Below are 26,999 nucleotides of genomic sequence, written 5' to 3'. Positions count from 1 at the left end.
CAGGAAAAAGACATTCAGCCACAATAGGAATTGTCCAATGCTCCTTCATTGCATCACTCTCACTCAAACCTGGGAGCTCAGACAACCTATAGAGCCAGTTACGACCCCCACATAATCCCTACATGCAGAGGTGAATTGCTCCCGGATTGGACTGGATTGTGTGATCCAGTAGTGATTGTGGCCGGTAGTTCGGTGATCCAGTAGTGATGGTGGAACAAAGCTCCGCCCACCCACCTGGACGTCATTACTTCCTGGTTTTAACCCGGAAGTAATGTGTTTTGGGTGAGGGTTTTGCGCATGCGCAGAAGGTCTACATGCACGCGGCACATGCACTTCGGAACCAGTAAGGAAGGAAAGTAGATTTCACCCCTGCCTACATGGCCCCATGGGAGTCTGACAGCAGCCAATAGAATATATGTTCTTGCACAGGAACAGGAAGTTCAAGTGCAAAACCCAAAGAAGATATTAAAAAACCCCACTCTCAATGCCATGTGGTCAGCTGCATCAGAACCATGTGCTTGGTGGTTCTCCCCACCTCTTATATGTTTTATAAAATGCTAACAGTAATAATATCATTAAATATACATAATCCTAATCTTCCTTTATGATGATCTTTATGATTCTTTATCATTTTTTTCATAAATTCATTTAAACATCAATAACATGTTTACTCTTTATACAATATGTTTGTCGTCCTCTACTGAATCTTTACTATTTTAAGAATTACTCAATTCCATCATAATTCCAATATCCCAAATATCTAGAAACACCAACAAGGCCAATTATTAACAAAATTTAATCAATCTGGAGATTATATCTCAAAGTCCCCAAAATTTCTAGTTCCTAAAAATTATAATTTCCAATATAGTTTTTGCACACTGTTAATAACAATAATACAATTAGGTTGCCTAATGCTAGACTTCCAACTTCTAATCTTAATTTGTTTATGATTATAATAAATTCTATTATCTATCAATATGCATACTATTATTTCCCATTTTGTGGTTTCTACTTTTTATCTTTTATTTCTATCAATCATCTCTTACCCTTTTTGAAGTTTCATCATTTATTGACTTTTTGGTCACTCTTTTATTTCTTTTTCTTGGAATCTTATATCTCTTTCTAGTATTTTTATACCCACTAAATATTTCCTTTGGCTTACCCCTTGTCTCCTTCTGCTGCATCTTTTAAGCATCCACCCAAAATCCTTTCTTTTTTTGGACGGGATTTTTCTTTTCTTTTTTCTATTCTACTGTAAACTTTTAAGGGATTACCTGTTTAATTCATATGTATTATTCCTTTCTCTTCATTGTCTTCTTTAGCTTTATCTTCTTGCATCTTATTTTGCTTTGTCTCCTCCACCACTTCTTCTGGTGTTTCATCTATTTTCTGAATATTATGTTCAACTTTTTCTTTCCCCCCTGTTTGTTGAAGACCTTCTACACTCACTTCTTTATTTTTGGACCATGTGCTTGGTAGTTCTGTTCACTATTAAACCCTCTTTCCAATCAGCCTCCATGTTTCCAGTGTCTTTCTCCTGGCTTGGAACTGAACTAGATGGATATTACTTCCCACAGTCCTTAAGGAAACGAGCTAGAAACTGTGAGTTCTAATCCCACCTTAAACACAACACCAGCTGGGTGACTTTAAGCCAGTACTCCACTTAAGCTTTGGAAAAGGGCAAGAGCAAACTGCTTCTGAAATCTTTCCAAAAAAACTGCAGGGACTTGTCCAGGCAATCACTAGAAGTCAAAAACTGAAGGCAAGCACACAAAAAATCATTGCTAAGTGACTGCCTTGGATAGCAACCAGTTGCAAATATGATGGCAATGGAAAAGGAACTTTGATACGGATACTATCTCTCTCTGTATATCATGTATTTGCCATTATAATCAGTTACTATGCGTTGTTCTGTTTTTGGTCTTTTCAACTCCTACCCTCAAAACGACGCTATAGAGCACTGCACACCAGATCAACTAGACACAAGAACAGTTTTTTCCCGAAGGCCATCACTCTGTTAAACAAATAATTCCATCAACACTGTCAAACTATTTACTAAATCTGCACTACTATTAATCTTCTCATCGTTCCCATCACCAATCTCTTTCCATTTATGACTGTATGACTATAACTTGTTGCTGGCAATCCTTATGATTTATATTGATATATTGACCATCAATTGTGTTGTAAATGTTGTACCTTGATGAACGTATCTTTTCTTTTATGTACACTGAGAGCATATGCACCAAGACAAATTCCTTGTGTGTCCAATCACACTTGGCCAATAAAAATTCTATTCTATTCTATTCTATTCTATTCTATTCTATTCTATTCTATTCTATTCTATTCTATTCTATTCTATTTTGTTTGTTTTTTCCCTTTTTCACAAGGCATAGAAATTGTATAAACAAGCTATCTCTTCCTGACCTCCTGTCTTTTACAGACCAGCACGTCCCTAAAAGTTAACGAACTCAGCTCTGTGACCTGAATTACTGAAGTTGATTAAAACCAAGCTGCTGTCAAGACATGATTGTTCTCCTCCTGATGTTTCCCTTTATTTTAATATGTTTAACTTTTATCTTCAGGCTGCCGCAACTTGTTGTGGAGTTGAGCAGCCTTGATATTTGAATGAATGAATGAATGAATGAATGAATGAATGAATGAATGAATGAATATTACTCACATACCACTTCTTCAGAACTGAACAAGCTTCTTGGATGAGAAGCAAAATGTCTTCAAGGAAAAACAAGGAAGACCAGTTGTCTTTTGAAAAAGCATCTAAATACCATTTCAAATCACCAGCAACAGTGTTTAATGAAAAGCAGGGGTCTCCAACCTTGGTCCCTTTAAGACTTGTGGACTTCAACTCCCAGAGTCCCTCAGCCAGCAAAGCTCTGGGAGTTGAAGTCCACAAGTCTTAAAGGGACCAAGGTTGGAGACCCCTGATGTAAAGTGACTAAATACTAAGGATAATTTACACAACAGTAAAATACTGAAATGAAAAAAGGATTTTTCTCTCACCCGAAGCACAAGGAAGAACACTAAATCAGGTTAATAAATAAATCGACTAGTAATTCAAACAATTCCTTTCCAACCTCAGAGTGTTCTAAAGCTTGGTGCTTTATTTCTCCCCTTCTCTTAGCTCAAGGGTGAATATTTTTTAAATACCCTGGCCTGAAGCATGAAGAGCCATCCCAGCCATAATCAGTAGGAGAGAGAAATTTCTAATTAAAATCTTGCTTCACAAGATGTACAATTTTAAATTTAAAAATGACTCTGAGTTAATTAGCTATAAGTGCCTTTTGGACAGTGGTGGGATTCAAATTTTTTTACTACTGGTTCTGTGGGCGTGGCTTGGTGGGCATGGCCATGGGGTGTGACAGGCAGCACCCGGCCTCCTGCATCCCCCCGGGAGCAAAAACAGGCTGCGGAGGTAGACGCGCCACCTCCGTCCCCCGTTTTGGGCCTAGGAGGCCTCCTTGAAGCCTCCTGAGCCAAAATGGGGTGCAGGGGGATTCTTGGAACAAACAGGGTGGGAAGCAGAAGGGCCAGCCAGCAATTTAACTAACGGTTCACCTGAACCGGCTCGAACCAGCTCAAACTGGCTCGAACCAGCTCAAACCGGCTGAATGCTACCACTGCTGTTGGGACATATCCCTAATAATTGCTGCTGTCACTTGCCAACGAAAGGACAACGATGTCATCTCTGTATCAGAGATTTGTTCAACTATAGAGAGTGAAATAATTCCCCTATGATTTTAGGAATTAAACCAGAGCCGTGCAACATTGACAACTGTAAGACTTGTGGGCTTCTAAAGCTATATTTATTCTATTTTGACCAGGTAAACACCAACTTCTACTATACTCAGCTGGCAGAGTTTTATTGTAGCAACTTAGGACTATATAATTGACTAGGAAGAAGGTTGAAGCCATAATTCAAATAAGAAGCCTATATAGAGGCGAATTAATCTGGGCAAGCTCTTTGCTTATTTGCTTAATAGTTTTAGTGCTATTTCCATGTATTTTTATTTATTCGTATTTATTTATTTATTCGTATGTAAAAGAGTCTCTGTTGTAAATACATATTACTCTGCATGTTTTGGTTGTTTTGGAAATGCTATTACACTTCTTATCCATGTTTAAGATGTAGCGCTGACACCAACTTTGGTTGATTCTGAAAAACTAAGTAAGGTAAGATCTGGTTACACGTAGAGTTTGGTTAACAAACATTGGCTCAGCAACCATTGAAAGTTATGACAGCATTGAACTAGGAGAATTACAGACAGAAATTGTGGCTGCAGCAGCAACCCCAGGGTCATGTGATCACAATTCAGGTGCTTGGCAACTGGTTTGAAATTGTAATGGTCACAATGGTCCACAGTCATGTGATCACTGTGGCGGTGCAGTGGTTGGAATGCAGTACTGCAGGCTACTCCTGCTGGCTGCCTGCAATTAGGCAGATCAAATCTCAGCAGGCTCAAGGATGACTCTGCCTTCCATCCTTCTGAGGTGGGTAAAATGAGGACCTAGATTGTTGGGGACAATATGCTGATTCTGTAAACTGTAAACAAAGCCAACAGGGGAACTGGCAGGAGGTCACAAATGCAAGATGAATCTTAATGCCTGTGTGGATTTTGCTTAAAAACTGCAACTGGAACTGCCAGGACTGCTGTCGTAACTTGGCACAGTCATGTGAGGTCACACTTTATGATCACTTCACTGAACGATGGACAATCGTTAACTGGTGGCACAGTGGTTAAGTGCAGTACTTCAGTCAAACTCTGCTCACAGCCTGGAGTTCGATCCTGACGGGGTTCAACGTTGACTTAGCCATCCATTCTTCCAAGGTCAGTAAAATGAGGACATGAATTGCTGGGGGCAATATGCAAATAATGTTGACATTGTAAACCACCCAGAGAGTGCTGCAAAGTGCTATGGGGCAGTATATAAGCCTAAATACTCTAAGAGCCGCGGTGGCACAGTGGTTAAAATGCAGTAGTGCAGGCTACTTCTGCTGACTGCCGGCTGCCTGCAAATTGGCAGTTTGAATCTCACCAGCCTCAAGGTTGACTCAGCCTTCCATCCTTCTGAGGTCGGTAAATGAGGACCCAGATTGTTGTAGGCAATATGCTGACTCTGTAAACAGCTTGGAGAGGGCCATATAGCACTGTGAAGCGGTATATATGTCTATTGCTATTGCTAACTGAGGACTACCTGTAGTATTGGGTGGGAGATTAATGGCATATCCCAGGGTAGTAGAGTACATTGTTAAAATGAAATACAACTTTCATCTCTTGAAATAAGGATGGTCGATATAATCACTAGGAGTTGAGCTCAAACAGAAGAGACCTTTACTTTAAGCATAATTTATAACTTACACTATAATATTCATGGGTAAGAGAAAAGAAAAAAAATCACATTAAAGTGGTGAGAAAGGAGTCTAGAGACTATGAAATGGGGTTCAGGGTATGTATTTGAACTCTGAACTCACCTACTCTACATAAAAGGTAATATAAGCATTTCTCAATGACTTTTTAATGTGTGGAGGTGCGCAGACAGCAATGTGATTATTTGGTTTCAGTGGACCTTGCCATTAATCCAAACACATTATTTATCCACACACATATAAATATAAATGATATTGTAATATAACGCAGCGTTTCTTCCTTCGCCTATCTTTCTGTCTGTCTAATTGCTTATATCAATCCTCAGTGCAAACATAATAGGTCAGGCATTCATTTCATCTGTTACAGTTCACTACTAAACAGTGGTGAGTTTCAAATTATTTCACCACCGGTTTGCCAAAAATATAATCGCGCACACATGGCTTCTGCACCAGCTGGTAGTGCAATTTGCTGGTTCTCTGAACTACTCAAAATTTCCGCTACCGGTTCATCCGAATCGGTTCGAACCGGCTGAATACCAGCTCTGCTACTAACCCACTTGCAAGCTTCCTTTTGCAAAATAACTTTTTCCTGAATTAATTCCATTTTTGCTGAACTCAAGCATCGGCTGTATGGTATTGTATATAAAGAAGTTTCTTCTTATGAATGAATCCTGCTGAATTATTTACTTGTGTGTTGGTTGGATTGATGCAAACTCTAACAAAGACTTGGGGACTTCAACTCCCAGAATTCCCGAGGCAGAATATTGCAACAGACATACATCTCTTTATTTTCTCCAGCAGTTCTTGACATCTTTTTAACCAGCTGAAATGTGGGGATTTAATGAGAATATGATGGGAACAGAACAGAATAGAATAAGGGGAGGAGAGGAGAAGAGAGGAAAGGAAAGGTGAGGTGAGGAGAGGATTGGAGAGGAGAGGAAAAAAACAGGAGGTGAGGAGAGGATTGGAGAGGAGAGGAGAGGAGAGGATTGGAGAAGAGAGGAGAGGAGAGGAGAGGAGAGGAGAGGAGAGGAGAGGAGAAAGACAGGAGAGGAGAGGAAAGGTGAGGAGAGGATTGGAGAGGAGAGGAGAGGAGAGGAGTGGAGAGGAGGAGAGGAAAAAGACAAGAGAGGAGAGGAGAGGAAAAAGACAAGAGAGGAGGGAAGGGAAGAGAAGAGAAGAGAAGAGAAGAGAAGAGAAGAGAAGAGAAGAGAAGAGAAGAGAAGAGAAGAGAAGAGAAGAGAAGAGAAGAGAAGAGAAGAGAAGAGTTTATTGGCCAAGCGTGATAGGCACGCAAGGAATTTGTCTCTGGTGCAGAAGCTCTCAGGGTACGTGCAAAACAAGAAAATAATCATAATCATAATATCAAAGTACATAATCATAATAATGATACCAATAAGAGAAGTTAGTGGAACAGATGAGGAGGATAAAAATAATACAGCCAGAATACATACTTAGACATAAGACACTACTGTGGATATTAGGTATTCGGCAGCATGTGAGGGAAAAAGCTGTTCCTGTGTCTAGTTGTTTAGACATGCAAGGCTCTGTAGTACCATCCTGAGGTGAAGAATTGAAACAGTTTATGTTCAGGATGTGAATAGTCTGTAGGTATTTTCTCAGTCCTCTTTCTGACCTGTGCAGTATACAGGTCCTCAATGGAAGGCAGGCTGGTTGCAATAGTTCTTTTCTCCAGTCCTAACTAGCCGTTGAAGCAGTGGTGAAATCCAAATTTTTTTACTACCAATTCTGTGGCTGTGGCTTGGTGGGTGTGGCAGGGGAAAGATACTGCAAAATCTCCATTCCCATCCCGCTCCTGGGGAAAGGATATTGCAAAATCTCCATTCCCACCCCACTCTGGGGCCAGACAGAGGCGGTATTTGCCGGTTCTCCGAACTACTCAAAATTTCCGCAACCGGTTATCCAGAACCTGTCATAACCTGCTGGATTTCACCCCTGCATTGAAGTCTGTAATTTGGTTACTGTACCAAAGCAGTTATAGAAGTACAAATGACAGACACAATAATTCTTCTGCAGAACTGCATCTATATATAATGGGGAAGTATAATTATTGTTGATATTGTAACTACCTCCTTCACTATGATTTATGTTTTCATTTCCATATGTATCCTCCTGTAAAATAACTCTTGCAGGCCAGAATATTTAAATGTAAAGCAGAAGCTAATCAAATCAGCAATTGAGCTGTGCCTGGAAACTGAAGGACAGATAGAGAGGTTCGTGCAGAATTCTGAATCTTTTAACAAACATCATCTAAAGGTTAATTCATGGATCATCCACTCGAAAAATTCTCAAAGGGGCATCTGTTTAGCAACTCTGCTCTAAACTCATAGTTACAAAACTTCGAGCACCACTGTTCAGTAACAACTAGCCATACTAACAAACATTAGAAGGTTGTAAAAGGGATTGCCAAAAATAGTATTAACAGCAGCAATATACCGCAGTACTTAAGCGGCTGAGTAAAATGTTGAAGGGAAGCTTCCTTTCAACAAAACTTCAGATGAATCACCTCACCGAAAAGAGATTTATGAGATCTGTGAATTGAAGCTAGGTGCTGTGCTGAAGCAGCATTAATAAATCACGGAGCTTTGAAATGTTGCATGGCGTTAAGGACCCCATGGCAAACTAAGTGCCTTTTCCGCTGTTCTTGTAATGTTCACTTTTGCAACTTCACATCTATAAATACATAATGCAAGGGGAGTGCAGGAGTTTCTGTGAAAGGCTGATTGGATTCCCTGACCCTAATATATGTGCCAAGCCAATGAGTTACTTCTCTAGTGACTTTTGGAACATTTCTGGAGGGATGTGGCTAGTTTTTTTGGGCAACCACTTCACTTCTCAGCTCCCCACCTCTTTAAACTCATAACTCATAAACTCATAAACTCATAAATTGACTCTACTATTCAATTGGGTGGGACTAGCCTAAATATTTATTTTAATTTAATATTTATTTTAATTTAATTTTAATTTAATTTTAAATGTATTAATTTATTTATAACTTTTAAATTTTAAGGGTTTTATATCGATCTATGACAGTTTTAGTTTAAATTGGCCGGTTAAATATTTCATTTTAAATGTATTTTAAATCTGGGATTTATATTGTGTATTTATGTGTTTTAAATAAGGCTGTACACCGCCCTGAGTCCTTCGGGAGAAGGGCGGTCTAGAAATCTAATAAATAAATAAATAAACAGATTAACAGAGTTGGAAGGGACCTTGTAGGTCATCTAGTCCAACCCCCACCCTAGCAGGAGACCCTACACCCGTGATGGTGAACCTATGGCACACGTGCCACAGGCGGCACTCTTAGCCATATCAGTGGGCACGCAAGCTCATCTCCAATGTACATGCGCGTGCCGGCCAGCTGATTTTTGAGCCTTCTGGGCCAACTAGAAATAGGGAAACAGGCTGTTTCCTGCCTCCGGAGGGCCTGAGGGGGGAGAAGGCCCGTTTTTCTCTCTCACCTGGCTCCAGAGCCTCTCTATGGGGAGGGTAAAAATGGCCTTTCCCACCCAACCCCAGGTCTTCCGGAAGCCACAAATTGCTCATTTTCCAACTTCCGGTTGGACAGGAAGTGACATTTTTTGCTGTCCCCAACCTCCAGAGCTCTCTAGGTCATAAATATGAGTCCGTTGTCAAGTATCTGAATTTTTATCATATGGCCGCCGGGATGCTGTAATTTTCGTAAGTGTGAACAATGGTCATAAGTCGCTTTTTCATGCCACTGTAACTCTGAACGGTCACTGTTGTACACCGAGGACTACATGTGGTAGAATGCCTGTCAATAACACTTCTCCGAGGGTTGGGTAACAGAAACAATATCACATAATAAAAACAGCAATGAAATAGAAATCCTATCCATTTACTTTAACAATAGGGCAGCATATAAAAGCGCCAACAGTAAGTAACCAGTAATTCTGAAAAGAAGCTTGGAAAATAAAAACGAGGTATTCACTACAATAAAGGGTCACAAGAATAGTGAACAATAACGAAAGGGGAGAAATCATAACCCTCAAGTGTTTGGGACGCGGTGGCTCAGGGGCTAGAATGTTGAGCTTGTCGATCGAAAGGTCGGCAGCTCAGCGGTTCGAATCCCTAGTGCTGCCGTGTAACGGGGTGAGCTCCCGTTACTTGTCCCAGCTTCTGCCAACCTAGCAGTTTCGAAAGCACGTAAAAATGCAAGTAGAAAAAATAGGGACCACCTTTGGTGGGAAGGTAACAGAGTTCCGTGCACCTTTGGCGTTGAGTCATGCCGTCCACATGACCACGGAAACATCTTTGGACAGCGCTGGCTCTTCGGCTTTGAAACGGAGATGAGCAACGCTCCCTAGAGATGGCAGCGACTAGCACGTATGTGCGAGGGGAACCTTTACCTTTACCTTTAAAGTGTTTGTAAGATAATATATAAAATGTATAAAATCAATATTTATTTATTTTTTATTTGCATTTATATCCTGTCCTTCTCCGAAGACTCAGGGCGGCTTACACTATGTCAAGCAATAGTCTTCATCCATTTGTATATTATATACAAAGTCAACTTATTGCCCCCAACAATCTGGGTCCTCATTTTACCTACCTTATAAAGGATGGAAGGCTGAGTCAACCTTGGGCCTGGTGGGGCTTGAACCTGCAGTAATTGCAGGCAGCTGCTGTTAATAACAGACTGTCTTACCAGTCTGAGCCACAGAGGCCCAGACTGGTAAGTGATAGACATTATAGCGATAGACATTATAGAGTAATAAGGGATAATGGGGGAAGAAGGATATAAATATTATAAGAGGAAATGGGAGAAAATATAAATATTAGAAGACTACGGCTATGAAACAGTTGTAATAAGGGACTATATGTTATGTGTTTTGTGTTTGTCATATTTTGCTGTTTTATAAATATTTTTTTAAAAAATAATAATAAAAATAAATAAATAAAGTGTCATGGGAGGCTGTTTCTGGAGGGCTATCTGCAGTGCTATTGAAAAGGCACTCTTATCAATGAGCTACCTGCTGTTTGATAAGAAGTTCTAGTGAAGGGCTTCAGAAGAAGATAGTTGTGTGCGCAGAGCGATACTTCTCCAAATAGAGTAAGAACATAAGGAAAAGATGGGCACTTCAGGCACCCTTTCAAGAGGAAAATCCACACAATTCCATGCAGATGAAAGCAATGAAGATATCACAGGCAAGTAAATGCATTCTGCCACTCATATTCACGTGTTGGATGATTTCCCGCTTTTGCATTTTTTTCACAATGTTACCACACTTGGCATCCAGATGAACTATTTTCTCCCAAGCCTTTTGGGCTACTGGCAGGGGTGGGATTCAGCCGGTTCGGACCTATTCGGGCAAACCGGATTAATCTGGTTCGCCGAACTGGTTGTTCCAAGGACTGGCTGACCCTGCCCACCCAGCCCCTCCCCTCTCAGGAGTCTTCATGCAGCCCATTTTGGACGCCAGGTAAGTGCAGAGTGTGCGTGGATGCTCTGGAAGGCCGAAAAACGGGCCTACCGGAAGTCTGAGAATGGGCCTGTTCCTGGCCTCCGGAGGGACTCCGGTGCCCGGGGAAGGCTGTTTTCGCCCTCCTAGAAGCTGAAGGAAAGTCTCCGGAGCCTGGGGAGGGCAAAAAGGATGAAGATAGGGAATGTCAGGGCAATTCTTGGGGAAATGCTATTCCAGGGACAGGCATTTGATAGAGAAGGCACATCTCCTGGGTCCTACACTTATTGAGTGACAGGGTTTGAAGCTCACCAATTTTGTCAGTTCTAACTGGATGAGGATAGCTTATTGCTAACAGTCCTGTAAATAACCTGGCTCTGTGGCATTAAGGATTTTAAAAGGGTTAAGTAGCACCTTGAATTCCACCTGGAAGTCTGCTGGCAACCAGCACTTTCTCCTTCAGCAAAGACTATGAGAAAGACTCACCATCCATGTCCAACCGCTGCATAATAATGGCCAGCTCCACCTCGCTAGGCATGTATCCCAGAGAGCGCATGGCCATTCCCAGCTCCTGCTTGGAAATGAAGCCATTGCCATCCCGGTCCAGGACTCGGAAAGCTTCCCGAATTTCTATAAAAAAAAGAAAGAAGGGGGATTGAATTATTTTCTTAGTGCACTGATTTTCTTCAAACACTAATGCTAAGTCAAAGCTAAGACCTTGAAGCTGTTCTTAGGAGGATTTCAACAGCCTGGCTTTTTGAAATACACGTAGACCTTGGCTTACTACCACAACTGGCTTACCACCACAACAGGTCCATTGCGAAGCAAGTCAATTATTAACATGAATTTTGCCCAATTTTACAATCTTCTTACCGCAGTTGTTAAGTGAATCACTGCAGTTCTTAAGTTAGTATCACGGTTGTTAAGTGAATCACTCCAGTTCTTAAGTTAGTATCGCAGCTGTTAAGTGAATTTGGCTTCCCCATTGACTTTGCTTCTTAGAAGGTCACAAAAAATGGTCATGTGACACCGGGACACTGCAACGGTCGTAAATGAGAACCAGTTGCCAAATGTTCAAATTTCGTTCACATGATCACAGGGATGTAGCGATGGTCATAAGTGTGAAAAAATAGTCATTAGACACTTTCTTTCAGTGCTGCTGTAACTTTGAACAGTTGCTCTATGAATAGTTGTAAATTGAGGTTAACTGGAGATCCTAGCCAGTGAGTGGGATTATCCTCTTTTTTACTAGACCATTTTTTTTTAATCCCTTCTCCTTTAGGACATCAGTGAGTCATATACAGTATATATACATGAGCATGAATATGTAAATTTCAAGGACATTCTATTGCCTACAACTAGGGTATGTTGGTAAGTATCTTTTCCCTTTTTCTTGTGTAAAGGTATAGCAGTATTCCAGCATTTGAGGGGCTGCCACAAAGAAAAGGGGGTCATCTGGTTGCAGGAATTGGATATGTCTAGTTTATTGAAAAGAAGGACTAGGGGAGACATGATAGCAGTGTTCCAATATCTCAGGGGTTGCCACAAAGAAGAGGGAGTCAAGCTATTCTCCAAAGCACCTGAGGGCAGGACAAGAAGCAATGGGTGGAAAATAATCAAGGAGAGAAGCAACCTAGAATTAAGGAGAAATTTCCTGACAGTTAGACCAATTAATCAGTGGAACCACTTGCCTCCAGAAGTTGTGAATGCTCCAACACTGGAAGTTTTTAAGAAGATGTTGGATAACCATTTGTCTGAAGTGGTGTAGGGTTTCCTGCCTGGGCAGGGGGTTGGATTAGGAGACCTCCAAGGTCCCTTCCAATTCTGTTATTTTATCCTATCCTATCCTATCCTATCCTATCCTATCCTATCCTATCCTATCCTATCCTATCCTATCCTATCCTATCCTAATCTAATCTAATCTAATCTGGATTATTTTCCAAAGCACCCAATGGCAGGGTAAGAAGCAATGGATGGAAACTAATCAAGGAGAGAAGCAACTTAGAACTAAGGAGAAATCAGTGGAACGGCTTGCTTTCAGAAGTTGTGGGTGCTCCAACACTGGAGGTTCTTAAGAAAAGATTGGACAGACATTTGTCTAGTATGGTATAGGGTCTCCTGCTTGAGCAACGGGTTGGACTAGAAGACCACCAAGGTCCCTTCCAGGTCTATTCTGATTGTTTCTTAAGAAATGGAAACACGAATAATACTGGAACTTAATCCATGCCTCCAAATTTTGGGAAATTTCTTCTTCTTCTTGCAGCATGCATTCTTTTCCTATATTTTCTCTGGCAACTTTTCTATCTCCTAAATCTGATCCTCAATCAGAATTTAAAGGAGGTGGGAGAAGCTGAAAATTTCTTGTATTAGACAGTTTTCCCTTTTATGCCAGTGATTCTCAACCTTAGATTTGAGGTTTAAAGGAGGGGTGTCAAACTCAAGGCCCGTGGGCTGGATCTGACCTGCAGGGTGCTTAGATCTGACCCGCAGGGCCTTCCTGGAAACAGCAAAGAAGCAGGAGGCTGTCACAGCCGAAAACAGAGCTCGGGAGCCCGTTTTCGCTGGCAGAACGCTTGGGCTACCACAGTGACATCGAGCTGGCCACGCTCACCCTGGCCACGTTCCCCCCAGCCCTTTGAGGTCAAACACAACTCTGATGCGGCCCTCAGTGAAATCGAGTTTCACCCTCCTAGTTTAAAGTATGAGGATTCCAACTCCTAGAAATCCCTATCTAACATGCTGGCAGGAGAATTCTGGGAGTTGAAGTCCGCACATCTTAAAGATGGGAGTAGATCTCTGGTTAAATTACAAGCATGATCAACTGGAATAGATATTTCTACAGCCTGCTGATCTCCAGACGTGCAAAAACTACAAACCCTCAAGCTGCCTGAGAATTCTAGGAGCTGAACTCTCATCGAAGCTGGAAAACACCACAGATGGAAGGGCTGAGCAAAACTATTTTGTGCCACTGGGAATTCCAGAATTCCCCCAACAGAAAGAAAACCCTAGTGCCCATCTTCAAATTTTAATGGAGACTTTCCCACACCAGAAAAGCAAAAACCAAGAGTGTCACAGAGAATAGGAAAGCTATATCCCACTCTTAAATTAACCTATTTTCTATGCAGACACAATGCACTTACTCATAAAAGAAACAGGCCACAATTGTGCAACATGTTAGGCAGTGGTGGGATTCAGCTGGTTCGCACCACTTCAGCAGAACCGGTTGTTAAATGGTTGGCTGGCCCCACCCCTCCCCTCCACGCCTCTTCCAGAAGGCCTGTTTTTGCTCCCAGGAGGTTGCAGGGAGACCTACTAGGCCAGGTGTCTGCAAACTTGGCTCTTTTAAGACTTGTGGACTTCAACTCCCAGAGTTCCTCAGTCAGCTTTGCTGGCTGAGGAACTCTGGGAGTTAAAGTCCACAAGTCTTAAAAGAGTCAAGTTTGCAGACATCTCTACTAGGCCCAAAAACAGGATGCACGGAGCCCCCTCAACTCGTTTTTTGCTCCCAGGGGGGTGCAGGAGGCCGAGTGCTGCCTGTCACACCCCCTAGCCACTCCCAACATGGCCACACCCACCTATTAGGGAAGAGAACAGGTTGTTAAATTATTTTAATCCCACCACTGATGTTAGGGCACAGAAAGAAAAAAATCAACCAACCATGGCATGGTCTATAACCAGGGCATCGGAGTTGGGAGGTATTTATTTATTCAACACATTTTATATAAGTGTCCATCTTATATTAATCTCTAGACAGCTCCTAGCCAACAGTTAAAAACATCAATAGAACCTGAATACATACATCTATTTATTCAAACCACAAACATTAAATTGACATTAAGGTTAGATAGCCATGAGGATGTTATTATTCCTGTTGGGTGAGTCTTTGACTTGTTCTTGGTGACTAATATATATACTTTTTTGCTGATATGCATTTTTTTCCTCTATTGTTCTACTACATAGTCAGTTGCCCAGAGTCATATTTGCAAGTTGGGCAGACACATAAATGGATTTAGTACATAAAATAAAATTTTAAAAAGTGCAAGTGTGAGGTTTTGAACTGAACTGTTTAAGTACATTATGCAACCCAGACTCAGGATATTTAAATACCTGAAAAGTCGTTGCCAAGATGTAGGCCCAGGGGAGTGAGGGAGTGATGATGCAGCCTATGATGTGCCTTCTAACCTACTTTCCTATTCATATTTAAATGAGATGTTCTGTCTTTCTCCCTCCCCACCCACTTAAACTGCGGAACAAAAAAATGCAATGATTTGGGAGGGAAGAGTGTAAGGAATAGAATAGAATAGAATAGAATAGAATAGAATAGAATAGAATAGAACTCAATTCTTTATTGGCCAGGTGTGATTGGACACACAAGGAATTTGTCTTGGTGCATAGGCTCTCAGTGTACATAAAAGAAAAGATACCTTCATCAAGGTACAACACTTAATGATAGTCATAGGGTACAAATAGGCAATCAAATCATACTAGGAAACAATCAATATAAATTGTAAAGATACAAGCAGCAAAGTTACAGTCATACAGTCATAAGTGGGAGGAGATGGGTGATAGGAACAATGAGAAGATTAATAGCAATAGTAATGCAGATTTAGTGAATAATTTGACAGTGTTGAGGGGATTATTTGTTTAGCAGAGTGATGGCGTTCGGGGAAAAAAAGTTCTTGTGTCTAGTTGTTCTGGTGTGCAGTGTTCTATAGCATCATTTTGAGGGTCGGAGTTGAAACAGTTTATGGCCTGGATGTGAGAGGTCTGTAAATATTTTCACAGCCCTCTTTTTGACTCATGCAGTATACAGGTCCTCAATGGAAGGCAGGTTGGTAGCCATTGTTTTTTCTGCAATATAGAGAAGGTGGAGATGCTTTTGGAAAATACCAAATGTGAAACAGTAATAATGTTCCACGTGGGATTTTAATATATTCTAAAGCCCTGGTCCTTATTTAATCTCTGAGAAATTGCATTCCATTGTTCAGTATAAGGTCCTCAATGGAAGGCAGATTGGTAGTAATTATTTTTTCTGCAGTTCTAATTATCCTCTGAAGTCTGTGTCTGTCTTGTTGGGTTGCAGAACCAAAGCAGACAGTTATAAAGGTGCAGATGACAGACTCAATAATTCCTCTGAGAACTGGATCAGCAGCTAGAGAAAACTATACAGATAGCCCTCGACTTCCAACCACCATTAAGCCCAAAATTTCTGTTGCTAAGTGAGACGGTTGTTAAGTGAGTTTTGCCCCATTGTACGACCTTTTTTTGCACAGTTCACTTCACGGTTGTTAAGTTAGTAACACGGTTGTTGAGTGACTCTGGCTTCCCCATTGGGATTGCTTGTCAGAAGGTTGCAAAAGGGGATCACACGACCCCGGGACCCTGCAACCGTCATAATTATAAGTCCATTGCCAAGCTTCCAAATTGTGATCACATGACCACGGGAACTGCTGCAATAGTCATAAGTGTGGAAAAACATACGTTATTTTTTTCATTGCCTTTGTCAGTTGAGATCTGCATCCATGGGACTGATTGGGGTAGATTGTAAGGGTGACGCTGAAATATAATTTTATGTCATTTTATTCTATTTTACATATTTGTGTTATATTGTATCTTATCCTATAACTATTGTATTTACCCTACTCTTATTTTAAATTGTTTGTATAGGATTGGTGATACGTGTTTGAACCTTGTGTTTTTGATATGGCCTATAGGCTGATCAATTGGGATGTGGTGGCTCAGGGGCTAAGACGCTGAGCTTGTTGATCGAAAGGTCGGCAGTTCAGCGGTTCAAATCCCTAGTGCTGCCGTGTAACGGGGTGAGCTCCCGTTACTTGTCCCAGCTTCTGCCAACCTAGCAGTTCAAAAGCACATAAAAAATGCAAGTAGAAAAAATAGGGACCCCCTTTGGTGGGAAAGGTAACAGCATTCCGTGCGCCTTTGGCATTGAGTCATGCCAGCCACATGACCACAGAGACGTCTTCGGACAGCACTGGCTTTGAAACGGAGATGAGCACCACCCCCTAGAGTCGGGAATGACTACCACATATGTGCGAGGGGAACCTTTACTTTTACCTTATAGGCTGATCAATAAAGCTATCATTATCATCATCATTGCCTTTGTAACTTCAAACATTGTTGTAAATCGAGGATTATCTGTAATTCAAGAGTACTTTTTTTAGTATCAAATTCCCTGTACTCGTGGGGAAACGAAAATTACAATACAACTGAATAGTGGAAGAAGAAAATTTATTGTTTCTCTATTTTTGGATACCCACACACACAAGCACAATGTATATAGGTTGAGAGATGCAACATACCATCAAGTCCATGTCATTTTTAGCAACAATAAAATAAATACAAAACACACAACCACATGGGGTTTTTTTCTTCACCAAAAGAGGGAGCTATAATACTAAATAAGAGTCATAGTGTCACAGCACCTCCAACTGATTAAAAAAAATGCTTCAATTCGGCCACTGATGAATCAGAACATTCTCTGTATAAAATTCCTTTTAAACTTTCTTCTGCATTTCAACAAGAACTAATAACAAAGAGAATTCATTGCTGGCATCTGTTGTCATTATGCTCCACTGAGTCATAGCCAACTCCTGCTGATTCTATGGATAAAATTCTCCAGGTTGTCCTATCTCTCACCATGCTAAGCAATTTTTGCAGGTACATTTCTGTAACTCTGTCTATTTTTCTTACACACTATTGGTCTCTTCTCCTTCTTGCCATCTTCCCTGATTTGATTATCTTTTCTATAGGAACATGAGGCCAGTTCGTGTGCCCGGAATATGATATTCATTGTTTCATGGGTGCTCTATCGCTGGAGGTTTTCAAGAAAAGTTTGGACAATCATTTCTTTGGGATGGAATAAGGACTTCTGCCTTGGGCAGGGGGTTAGACTAGAAGACCTCCAAGGTCCCCTTCCAGCCTTATGATTCTATGCTTCCAGGGATCATTCTGGCTTGATTTAATCTAGTATTGATTAATTGAGTAATGTCTCTCCAAGGAATGTGAAGTAATCTTTTCCATCACCATAACACAAAGTAGTTGATTTCCAAATCAAAGGGTACACTTTTCATCTAGATCAGGTGTGTCCAATCTGCAGCCCTGGACAGCTAGTAACGTGGCCCCATATGATCATAACTTTTAATAGTATTATGTGATTTATATACATGAACTGTATTACAACTTGAATTGTAAGCCATCCAGAATCATTGACTAAGATGGGCAACCATAGAAATTAAATGCACACACAGGGGTGGGATGCTACCGGTTCGGATTGGTTTGGGTGAACCAGTAGCTCCAACGATCAGCTGGGCCCAACCGACCGCCTATGCACTTTACTTACCTTTATTTTTGCAACTGATTAGCACAGCAGAGTGGAGTGCCGTGCATCAGCTGTTTTAATATCTTAGCACTAATGTGGAAGGTGGTTTTTGTGTTCAACTGCACACATGCACGATCACTGAACTGGTTGCTAAACTGGAAGGATCCCACCACTGACACACACACATACATATATACATATGCATACATGTACACATATTTACATACATACATACCAGTACACACATAGCGGTACACACATATCAGTACATACATACATACATACATATTTATATTACATATAGATCAAGACAATACCTCTTTACTCATTGTGGCCCAGGCAAGCCAAAAGTTAGACACCAATGGTCTAGACACTGTGACGATGCATACAACCATTCTCACTCAAATATATCACCTGACAGACTTTTTGCCTAATTTTCATGTATTCATTCCATCTTTAAGCATTATAGTCCATCATTAATTCCTTTCTCTGCCTATTTTCTTATGATACCGATGAGATTGGAGCTTTCCTATGATTTCTCTGATTTTCTTGACTAGATCCCTTGTGCTTCTCAATCTGACACTTTCTTGTGTTTGTCTACATTTTGTGTTAGCTTTTGTACTCATGTCAGAAGCACAGAGACTCTTCTGGGTTTAAAGAATCATTGTTGCCCTGGGGCCTCCTCTGATGTCCTTGGCAGAAGCTGGAGTGACAGACAAGGACTCAACCCTGCCCCGTAGCATCTCTGGGGTCTCGAACATGGGCTTGCTAACCTCTTGCTCAGGGTTTCAACCACTTAAGCCACCATGCTCCTTTCTGTGTTAACTAAACCAACACTACAACCACACTGTGCATACAGATAGTTTTTTTTTTATTTACAACCATTTATTTAGTGACTGTTCACAGTTACAATAGTACTTGAAGTCTGCTTGTTTACTGCTTAAGTATATGTAAGTACATTTTCACACTATAAGTAAAAAAAAAATGACTTACTGGTCCTTGCCCTTACAACTGCCATAGCATCCCTACAATCTCTGCTCAAAATTTGGCAACCAGCATATATTTACAATACTTGCAGTGTCCTGGGATCATGTGATTGCCATTTGCAACCTTCCCAACCAACCTCTGATAAACAAAGTCACGTGAAGTATTAGCACTTGGAAGACTGGTCACCACATTACAAAAAAAGATGCTGAGACTTTGGAGAAAGTGCAAAGAAGAGCAACTAAGAAAATTAAAGGCCTGGACTGGGGACAGAAACATATGAAGAATGGTTGCAGGAAATGGGAATGGCTAGTCTAGAGAAAACAAAGACTAGGGGTGACATGATAGCAGTATTCCAGTATTTGAGAGGAGAGGGTCAATTTATTTTCCAAAGCACCAAAAGACAAGAGAAGTAACAATGAAGTAATCAAGGAGAGAAACAACCTTGAATTAAGGAGAAACTTCCTAACAGTGAAGACAATTAACTAGTGGAATCGCTTGCTGCCAGAAGTTGTGGGCGCTCTGTCACTGGAGGTTTTTAAGAAGAGACTTTACCAGACAGACACTTGTCTGAAATGGTGTAGGGTCTCTTGATTGAGCAGGGGGTTGGACCAGAAGACCTCCAAGGTCCCTTCTAGCTCTATTCTGATTGATTAAGTAAATGGGGAAGCTGGATTTGCAAAATGATGGCATGATTCACATAACAACCACAGTGTTTTGCTTAGCAATAGCAGCAAAAATTGTGTTCTGTCCCCTCCCGGCCTCAGCCACGCGAGCTGGCTAAACGAGCCAGTAATTGAGTTCACAGCTGCTATCAATCCTGGCAGGGAATCTGCAGCTGCCTGCCAAAGTCTCCCTTTTATCTTGGGGTTGCCAGGCAACCAGGAAGTCAGCAGTCCAGGCCGAATGTTCAGCTCAATTCTCCAAGAGTCAAAGAGTTCAGCTCACTTCTCCCCGAGTCAAATAGTTCAGCTCAATTTTTGCTCATCATGGAGCAGAAGAGCAGCGGGGCTGCTTTTATACTCTGTGGGGTGTGGCTCCGTGACTCAGCACTCTCTAGGCCTGCCCCACCCCTTCCTTTGTTGTAGCCACCTCTCGTATCTCCGAAACCTGGGATCCAGCCAGGCCTGATTGCCATCAGCCGGGTCTGGAGGTGTGGCCTGGGGGGGGAGAGTCAGGGGATGGAGGCCTTGTTATCTCCTCCACCTGGCCTGCCTCTGGCTCTGGAGCTGAGCCAGAGGAGCCGGTGCTCCAGAGGTAAGTCCTGATGGCCCTTCCCCCTCACTTTCCGAGTCACTTTCTGGCAGGGGGCCTGGCTCGGGGGCCGCAGACACAACAAATTGTCATAAAATCAGGCACAACTCGTTTAACAGCAACTTTGCTTAGGAATGGATATTCTGGTCCCATTTCTGGTTGTAAGTCAAGAACTAACTTTATATATCTGCGAGCTTTTTAAATCGTGCTGGTGGAAGTATAAAAAAAATTACTGAATGTTTCTAGTTTTAATGGCGATGCTCAGTCAATAAATGTTTTGACTGAAAGTTTTTGAAGAAATTTGGTGAATCATCCAACCATTTTTCACAATAAATTCTGCTTGTAGTCTACTGCCCATATTCTCTAATTCATATAAATTGATGCAGCATAAGAAATTGATTCAGATCTTGCTGCTAGCTTCTAGGTTCATTACTGCATAACACAAGCAAATTAAAGAGAATATTTAATTGGCGTAGTGGTTCACGATGTGAGGAAACTATTGGCAGAAAAAAAATAATACAACAAAGATTTAGGGAAATGAAGAATAAATGTATTGAAATCTGATCAACATATATATTAGTAATATAATGTTTTTTCTTGTAAATTACTCTTGGCTGTACAAATGCAGTTTTGAAAGGCCGTCATTATGGTTAAAAAGTTTGTATGTGAACATTCATGGGATATAAATACACACATTTACAATTTTGCTGTCTATTTCTTTCTGTAATTTTTCATTCTTTCTTTCTTTTTCGTGTTTCAGTTTTGGATTTCCGTTTTGCAAGACGAAACAAAAAATGATTTTGCATACTGTGCCTGTCAATGCCTCCTTTAAAAAGCCCTTTTTTTCCTGGTTTTGCATCGTTGCTTCATCTTCCCAGGAAAATATATATTTGAGAGAAAGAAGTGCTGATCACATGGCTAAACCAACTCCAAAGCACTTTGTTATACCTTGTTGCTTCAGTAATCCAAACATGTTTTTTTTTCTTCTGGCTGGCATAGTTACAATGCAAGCACAAGAAAAGACATGGATTATTTAAACAATGTTCTAACAACAATGGTCATGGTGGCTTTGGTATGCAGGTCCATGCCTATTTTAAAACAGCTTCTCAGTCTAAGGCCCTTGAAGCTACAGATCACTACAACCCCTTAGAATGAAATAAGATACGTACCACTGATCTTAACCAAGCTATGCCACTAAATCTGGAGAAAGACACAGTGGCCAACAGATTGGAAGAGGTCAGTGCAGAGATGGGCTTCAAAATTTTTTAGCAAGTGGTTCTCTGCCCGATTGCTGGGTGGGCGTGGCTATGGTGGGCATGGCCTATTTGGCCTCCTGCACTGGGGGGGGCATTTTTGCCCTCCCCAGGCTCTGGAGTCTTTCCTTGAGCCTCCGGAAGGGCGAAAAGGGCCTCCCCAGGCTCCGGAGGCTCTCTGGAGGCTGGAAACAGTGTTTCCCGAACTTCCAGTACGCCCGTTTTTCACCCTCCCCAAGCCTCCGTGTGCACCTTGCACTTACCTGCATCCAAAATGGGCTGCGTGGGGATTCCTGGGAGGGGAAGGGTGGGATGGGCGGGGCCAGCCAGGAGTGGGATTTGGGAGTTCTCCAAACTGTACAGAATCTTAGCTAGAGGTTCTCCCAAACCCCTGCGAACCCCCAGCAGCCCAACCCTGGGTCAGTGTATATGTCCGGTTTCATAGATCCGTATCGGGACACTTCCATTCTGGTGGGGAAGCGACCTGGAGGCTTTCCTCAGTTTATAACCTTTTTCCTGGTGCCTGTCAATCCTGTGCTTTGATTTACCTTCCTGTTGTGTCTTGCCCGCTCTCAGCGCAGCCGGGGTCTTCTTATCTGCTTCCGAACGCTGAAGAATGTCCTAGTATGCCTCCCGGCCCCAGCCCTGGCTCCATGCCCAGGCAAATGGAGCAACTAGACCCCTCCCCCTCCCCCCCAACATGTGAGCCTGAGGGAGGTTTATTACCAACAGCTGCCGACTGGAGTGACCCTCGCTTCAGAAGAATTGATAGGCGGCGGCGTCAGAAGGAAGGGAGGGGTAGGCCTGGATAAGTGCTGAGTCATGGAGCCACACCCCATGGCCTATATAAAGGATCTGCTTTCTGGCAGTCTCTGAGTCAGGCAAAGTCGAACATATCTTGCTGAAGTCACTTTCTGGTCTCCTGCCTGCCTTGAGGACTTTGCTAGGACTTTGGCAGAGCTGCAGAGGCACGCCTGATTCGGATTTCCCTGACCCGGCCGTCAGCGGAGGAGTGGGACACGACACTTCCTGGGAATGTAAAGAGGGAGGGCCATCTGTTTCGTCTCAGCTCCAGAGCTTCCAGCAAGCAATGCCTGAGAACAACTTCAAATAACCATCTCAGCCTGTGATTCTCAAAACATCTTCGCACCTGTGGATTGGCTTATTCAGCACCAGACTGAGGCGAGCGGTCTCTAACTGTTTGAATCTAATGGAATTGCGCAGGAATCCTCAGATCCTGCTTTCCTTGTCTTGCTATCACTTTCCTTTCAATAAAACTTTCCTTTTGAAATGCTAAGTGCTTCAAGAGTTCTACTTTCTTGATCGGAGGGGAGAGGCAAGTCCTTACAATATATTTCAAAGCCAAAAAAAAAAAAAAAAGACTTAAAAGAGCACGCAAACCATTGCACAATGTCCTTAATTCTAAAAGCTAGCAAAATGATGCTTAGGACCATTCAACACGTATTAAACCGCTACGGATGCTTAAGATGACTTTACAAAAGACCAAGAAGCATGAGACATTATTGCTGATACATATTGGTTAATTGAGAAAGACAAAAGAATAGCAAAAAGAAATGACTGTGTGCTTCACTGATTATAGAAAGTCAAAAGGTCACCTGGAGGCATATCTGTGACATCAATGTCACCTGAGTGGTGCAAATGGGTGTAGAGCCTTCTTGGAACGGTTGAAAGGACTGTGTTGTATGATACAGGGCACTCTTTTGAAGACAACAAAGTCCATATTTTGGACAGAGGGTATCGCTGGTTTGAAAGAGGAGCTAAAGAGGCCATCAATGTCAAAATTGAACAGCCCTCTCTCAACAGAGGGGAGGGATACGAACATCATCTATCTTCAGTCTACAACACAATCCTTTCGACAGTTCCACACCTATTTGCACCACTCAGGTGACCCTTAGGACACAGATAAACCTCCAGGTGACCTTAATGACCCGCTAAAAGAATGCAAATGACCAGCTGTCTGCAAGGAATGTAAATCCTTCCATTCTCCACCATCCAGTCAGAGCTGAAGAAGCTTCTTGGATGAGAAGCAAAACGTCTTCAAAGAAAAACCAGAAAGTCTAGTTGCCTCTTGAAAAAAAGCACCTTTGGGACAAACGAATGGGACATGTGTATATAATCTTCCCCTATTTTTTCATCCTGTACAAAGGAACATATATTAAGGGAAGCTGGGTTGAAAGAAAATGGTTTTAAAACCGGAAGAAAAAACATCAATAACATGTGCTATGCCCATGACGTTTCTCTAATAGCAATAGCAGTAACAGTTAGACTTATATACCACTTCATAGTGCTTTACAACTCTTTCTAAGCGGTTTACAAGGTCAGCCCCTTGCCCTCAACATTCTGGGTCCTCATTTTACCAACCTCGGAAGGATGGATAGCCGAGTCAACCTTGAGCCTGGTGAGATTTGAACTGCTGAACTGCTGGCAATCAGCAGTCAGCAGTACTGCAGTACTGTATTCTAACCACTGAGCCACCATGACTCTTATAGCCCAAATGCAGAGTTCTAGTAATAAAAGCTCTAGTAATAAAAGTGAAGAATCACAATGAAAAAATGGAGCTAACTTAAAAGATAAGGAAGGCGAAACTAATGACAACAGGTAGAACAGTCAAGCTTTAAAATTAACACTGAAGATACAGAAGGGGTAGAGTAGAACTTGTTGGAAGGTCCTGGAAAAGATATCCAAATGCTGGGATGCGTCTATACTTACAAAGACCAGTATTGTGCAAGCCTTAATATTCTCTGTGGAGCAAACTTAGAGAATAATAAAAATAGGAACAGCATCGATGCTTTTGAACTTAGGTGTTGGAGAAGATACCTGAGAATATCATGGACAGCCAAGAAAAGAAACAGATCACTGACCAAGTTAACCTAGAGTTCTCCCTCAAGGCTCAAGGCTGAAATTATCCTATTTCAGACAGATTGTGTCGAGACCCAGCTCTCTGGAGAAGGCCCCGAAGCTGGGAAAAGTAGAAGGAAAAAGAAGAAGAGGACAACCAGCAGCAAGATGGACAAACCTAGTTACAGTGGCAGTGGAGACAATGTTGGAAGGCTTGAAAGACCAGGTCAGGGGCAGAAAACCATGGAGAGAAACTCTACATACAGGTATATGGTTCAACGTCTATGGAGATTCTCTGTCATCCAGGTTATGGTTGTCCCAAAGGTGCCTTTTTCAAGAGGTAACTGGACTTTCTGGTTTTTCTTTGAAGATGTTTCGCTTCTCATCCAAGAAGCTTCTTCAGCTCTGACTGGATGGTGGGGAATGGAAGGATTTATAATCCTTGCGGACTAAAAGAATGCAAATATCCAGCTGTCTGCAAGGAGTATAAATCCTTTCATTTCCCACCATCCAGTCAGAGCTGAAGAAACTTCTTGGATGAGAAGCGAAACATCCAGAGGTAGGCGTCACATACTGTAACAACTGGTTCACCCAGCATCGGAAATGTGAGCGCGTACCATCCACACATGTGTGCGGCGTCACAAAACATGGGAATTCGCTTGTGCGTGCTGTCCAGATGTTTACCGTGTCAAACAACACAGCGATATAGGACAGGACTGCGCATGGGCGGGTGGGCGCCCACCCCACCCGCAGGTTGCAACTACCGATTTGCCCAAACCGGTCTGAACCGGCAACAACCCAGTACTGGAAACTTCTTCAAAGAAAAACCAGAAAGTCCACTTGCCTCTTGAAAAAAGCACCTTTGGGACATGTATATGGTTCCTAAGAATCGAAAATGACCTCATGGAAGATAATCAGTCAGTCAGTCAATCAATCAATCAATCAATCAATCAATCAATCTAAAACTGAGGGCAAAGCACAGCTGTCCCTTTTAAGTCCATTCTTCATGAGTGCATGGAAACAAACTTGTTTTCTTGACTGCAGTTCAGAAGCCATTGGCCAGTGCGTTCTTCCAGAAAGTTTATTTCAACAACCCTGAGATGCATTAGAGCCCTTCCATCCATCTAATCAGAACCAATCCCGCTTGGCTGCCAACTCGAAGTGCTGCCACCTGTAAGATTCCCTCTTTCTGGAAAAAAAAAGATTTAAAAATAGCTTTCCAATATCAGTCAAGGTCATCTAGATGACTTAGTTATTTCCAAAGCATTCAAGCATATATCGACTCCATCAAATACCTACATTGACTTGCAATTTATTTTTTTTGGGGGGGGGGGGAAATCAAATTAACTCTCATGCTTACATACCCTAAAGTGTATATTTCTGGCATGTTAATTTGCAATGAAGCTAAGGTAGTACCAAAAAGTGTGTGTAGAAGGGAAGTGTGGACCACTGACATTCTTCTTTATCAACTCTTTGTTTTCTTTCCTAGGATATAGCTTCTTTTCCAAGGGAGGACGCCTGTCAGGCCTGGAAACCATACTAGACTTTAGGGTTCCAGACGCTGCCACGTTTTTCCCCTGAGGGGAAGAAGGGGGGCTGAGGGGTATGTTAACATTCTTCAAGCGGTCAAGGTCGGATGGTGTTCACATCTGCAGGAAGAGTGGCAAGAAGATATTCGAATGAACTGGGAGAACGTGGGACCATGTGACCATCAAAGGGGTCAGGGGGTGGGACTCTTGGGGTTTGTATAACTGGGAAAAGAATCCGGAAGTTCAGTTTTGGAATTTCACTCATTGTGTGCCAGTTTCCTCATGCTAGTAAAGAACTCTGAAAAAACAATGGCTTCTGAGTTTTTTTATTGCAGAAGAGGCTTTTCTGGAACCTTGACAGTGTGTGTGTGTATGTGTGTGTATGATTCAAATAATTTAACAACCCAATGACCGGCTGGGTAGGCGTGGCTGGGTAGTCATGTGACTGGGTGGGCGTGGCCAACTCAACATTATTCACGTCGAGGGGCGCCTCGCCCAGCCTCTTCTTGCCATGTCCGCCCACTCACCCTTCCCCTCCCCTCCCAGTCACTCCTTGTCACGCCCAGCATCGCCTTTTCCAGCTTCTCCTCGACTTACAACCACAATAGAGCCCAAAATGTATGTAGCTAAGTAAGAAGTTTATTAAGTGAATTTTGCTCCATCTCACAACTTTTCTTGCCACGTTTGTTAAGTGAGTGGTTAAGTTAGTAACACGGCTGCTAAGTGAATCTGACCTCCCCATTGATTTTGCTTGTCAGAAGGTTGCCAAAGGGGATCACACGACCCTGGGAGACATCAACGGTCATAAATGTGAGACAGTTGTCAAACATCTGAATTTAGATCACGTGACCGTGAGGATGCTGCAATGGTTTACTATCTTTATCTTTACTAGCTGTAAGCTTACAAACAGGTTCCTCTTTTTTCTATAACTCATCTCTTATCTTTAAGCAA

At 42.0% G+C, this 26,999-nt stretch overlaps 1 protein-coding gene across 1 annotated transcript in view; it reads right to left on the bottom strand.

Moving 5' to 3' along the window:
• The window catches only part of CALN1 (calneuron 1), a 242,558-nt gene that overhangs the window by 75,648 nt on the left and 139,911 nt on the right, over window positions 1-26,999 (bottom strand). Inside the window, exon 3 of the mRNA XM_058164287.1 lies at window positions 11,317-11,460. Coding sequence (XP_058020270.1) covers window positions 11,317-11,460 — 144 coding nt within the window. The remainder of the gene's footprint in view (window positions 1-11,316; window positions 11,461-26,999) is intronic.

The sequence above is a fragment of the Ahaetulla prasina genome, chromosome 1 (assembly GCF_028640845.1).
Source record: "Ahaetulla prasina isolate Xishuangbanna chromosome 1, ASM2864084v1, whole genome shotgun sequence".
NCBI lineage: Eukaryota > Metazoa > Chordata > Lepidosauria > Squamata > Colubridae > Ahaetulla > Ahaetulla prasina.
Note: the sequence above shows the minus strand (reverse complement) of the source record. Positions and strands in the feature narration are given on the sequence as shown.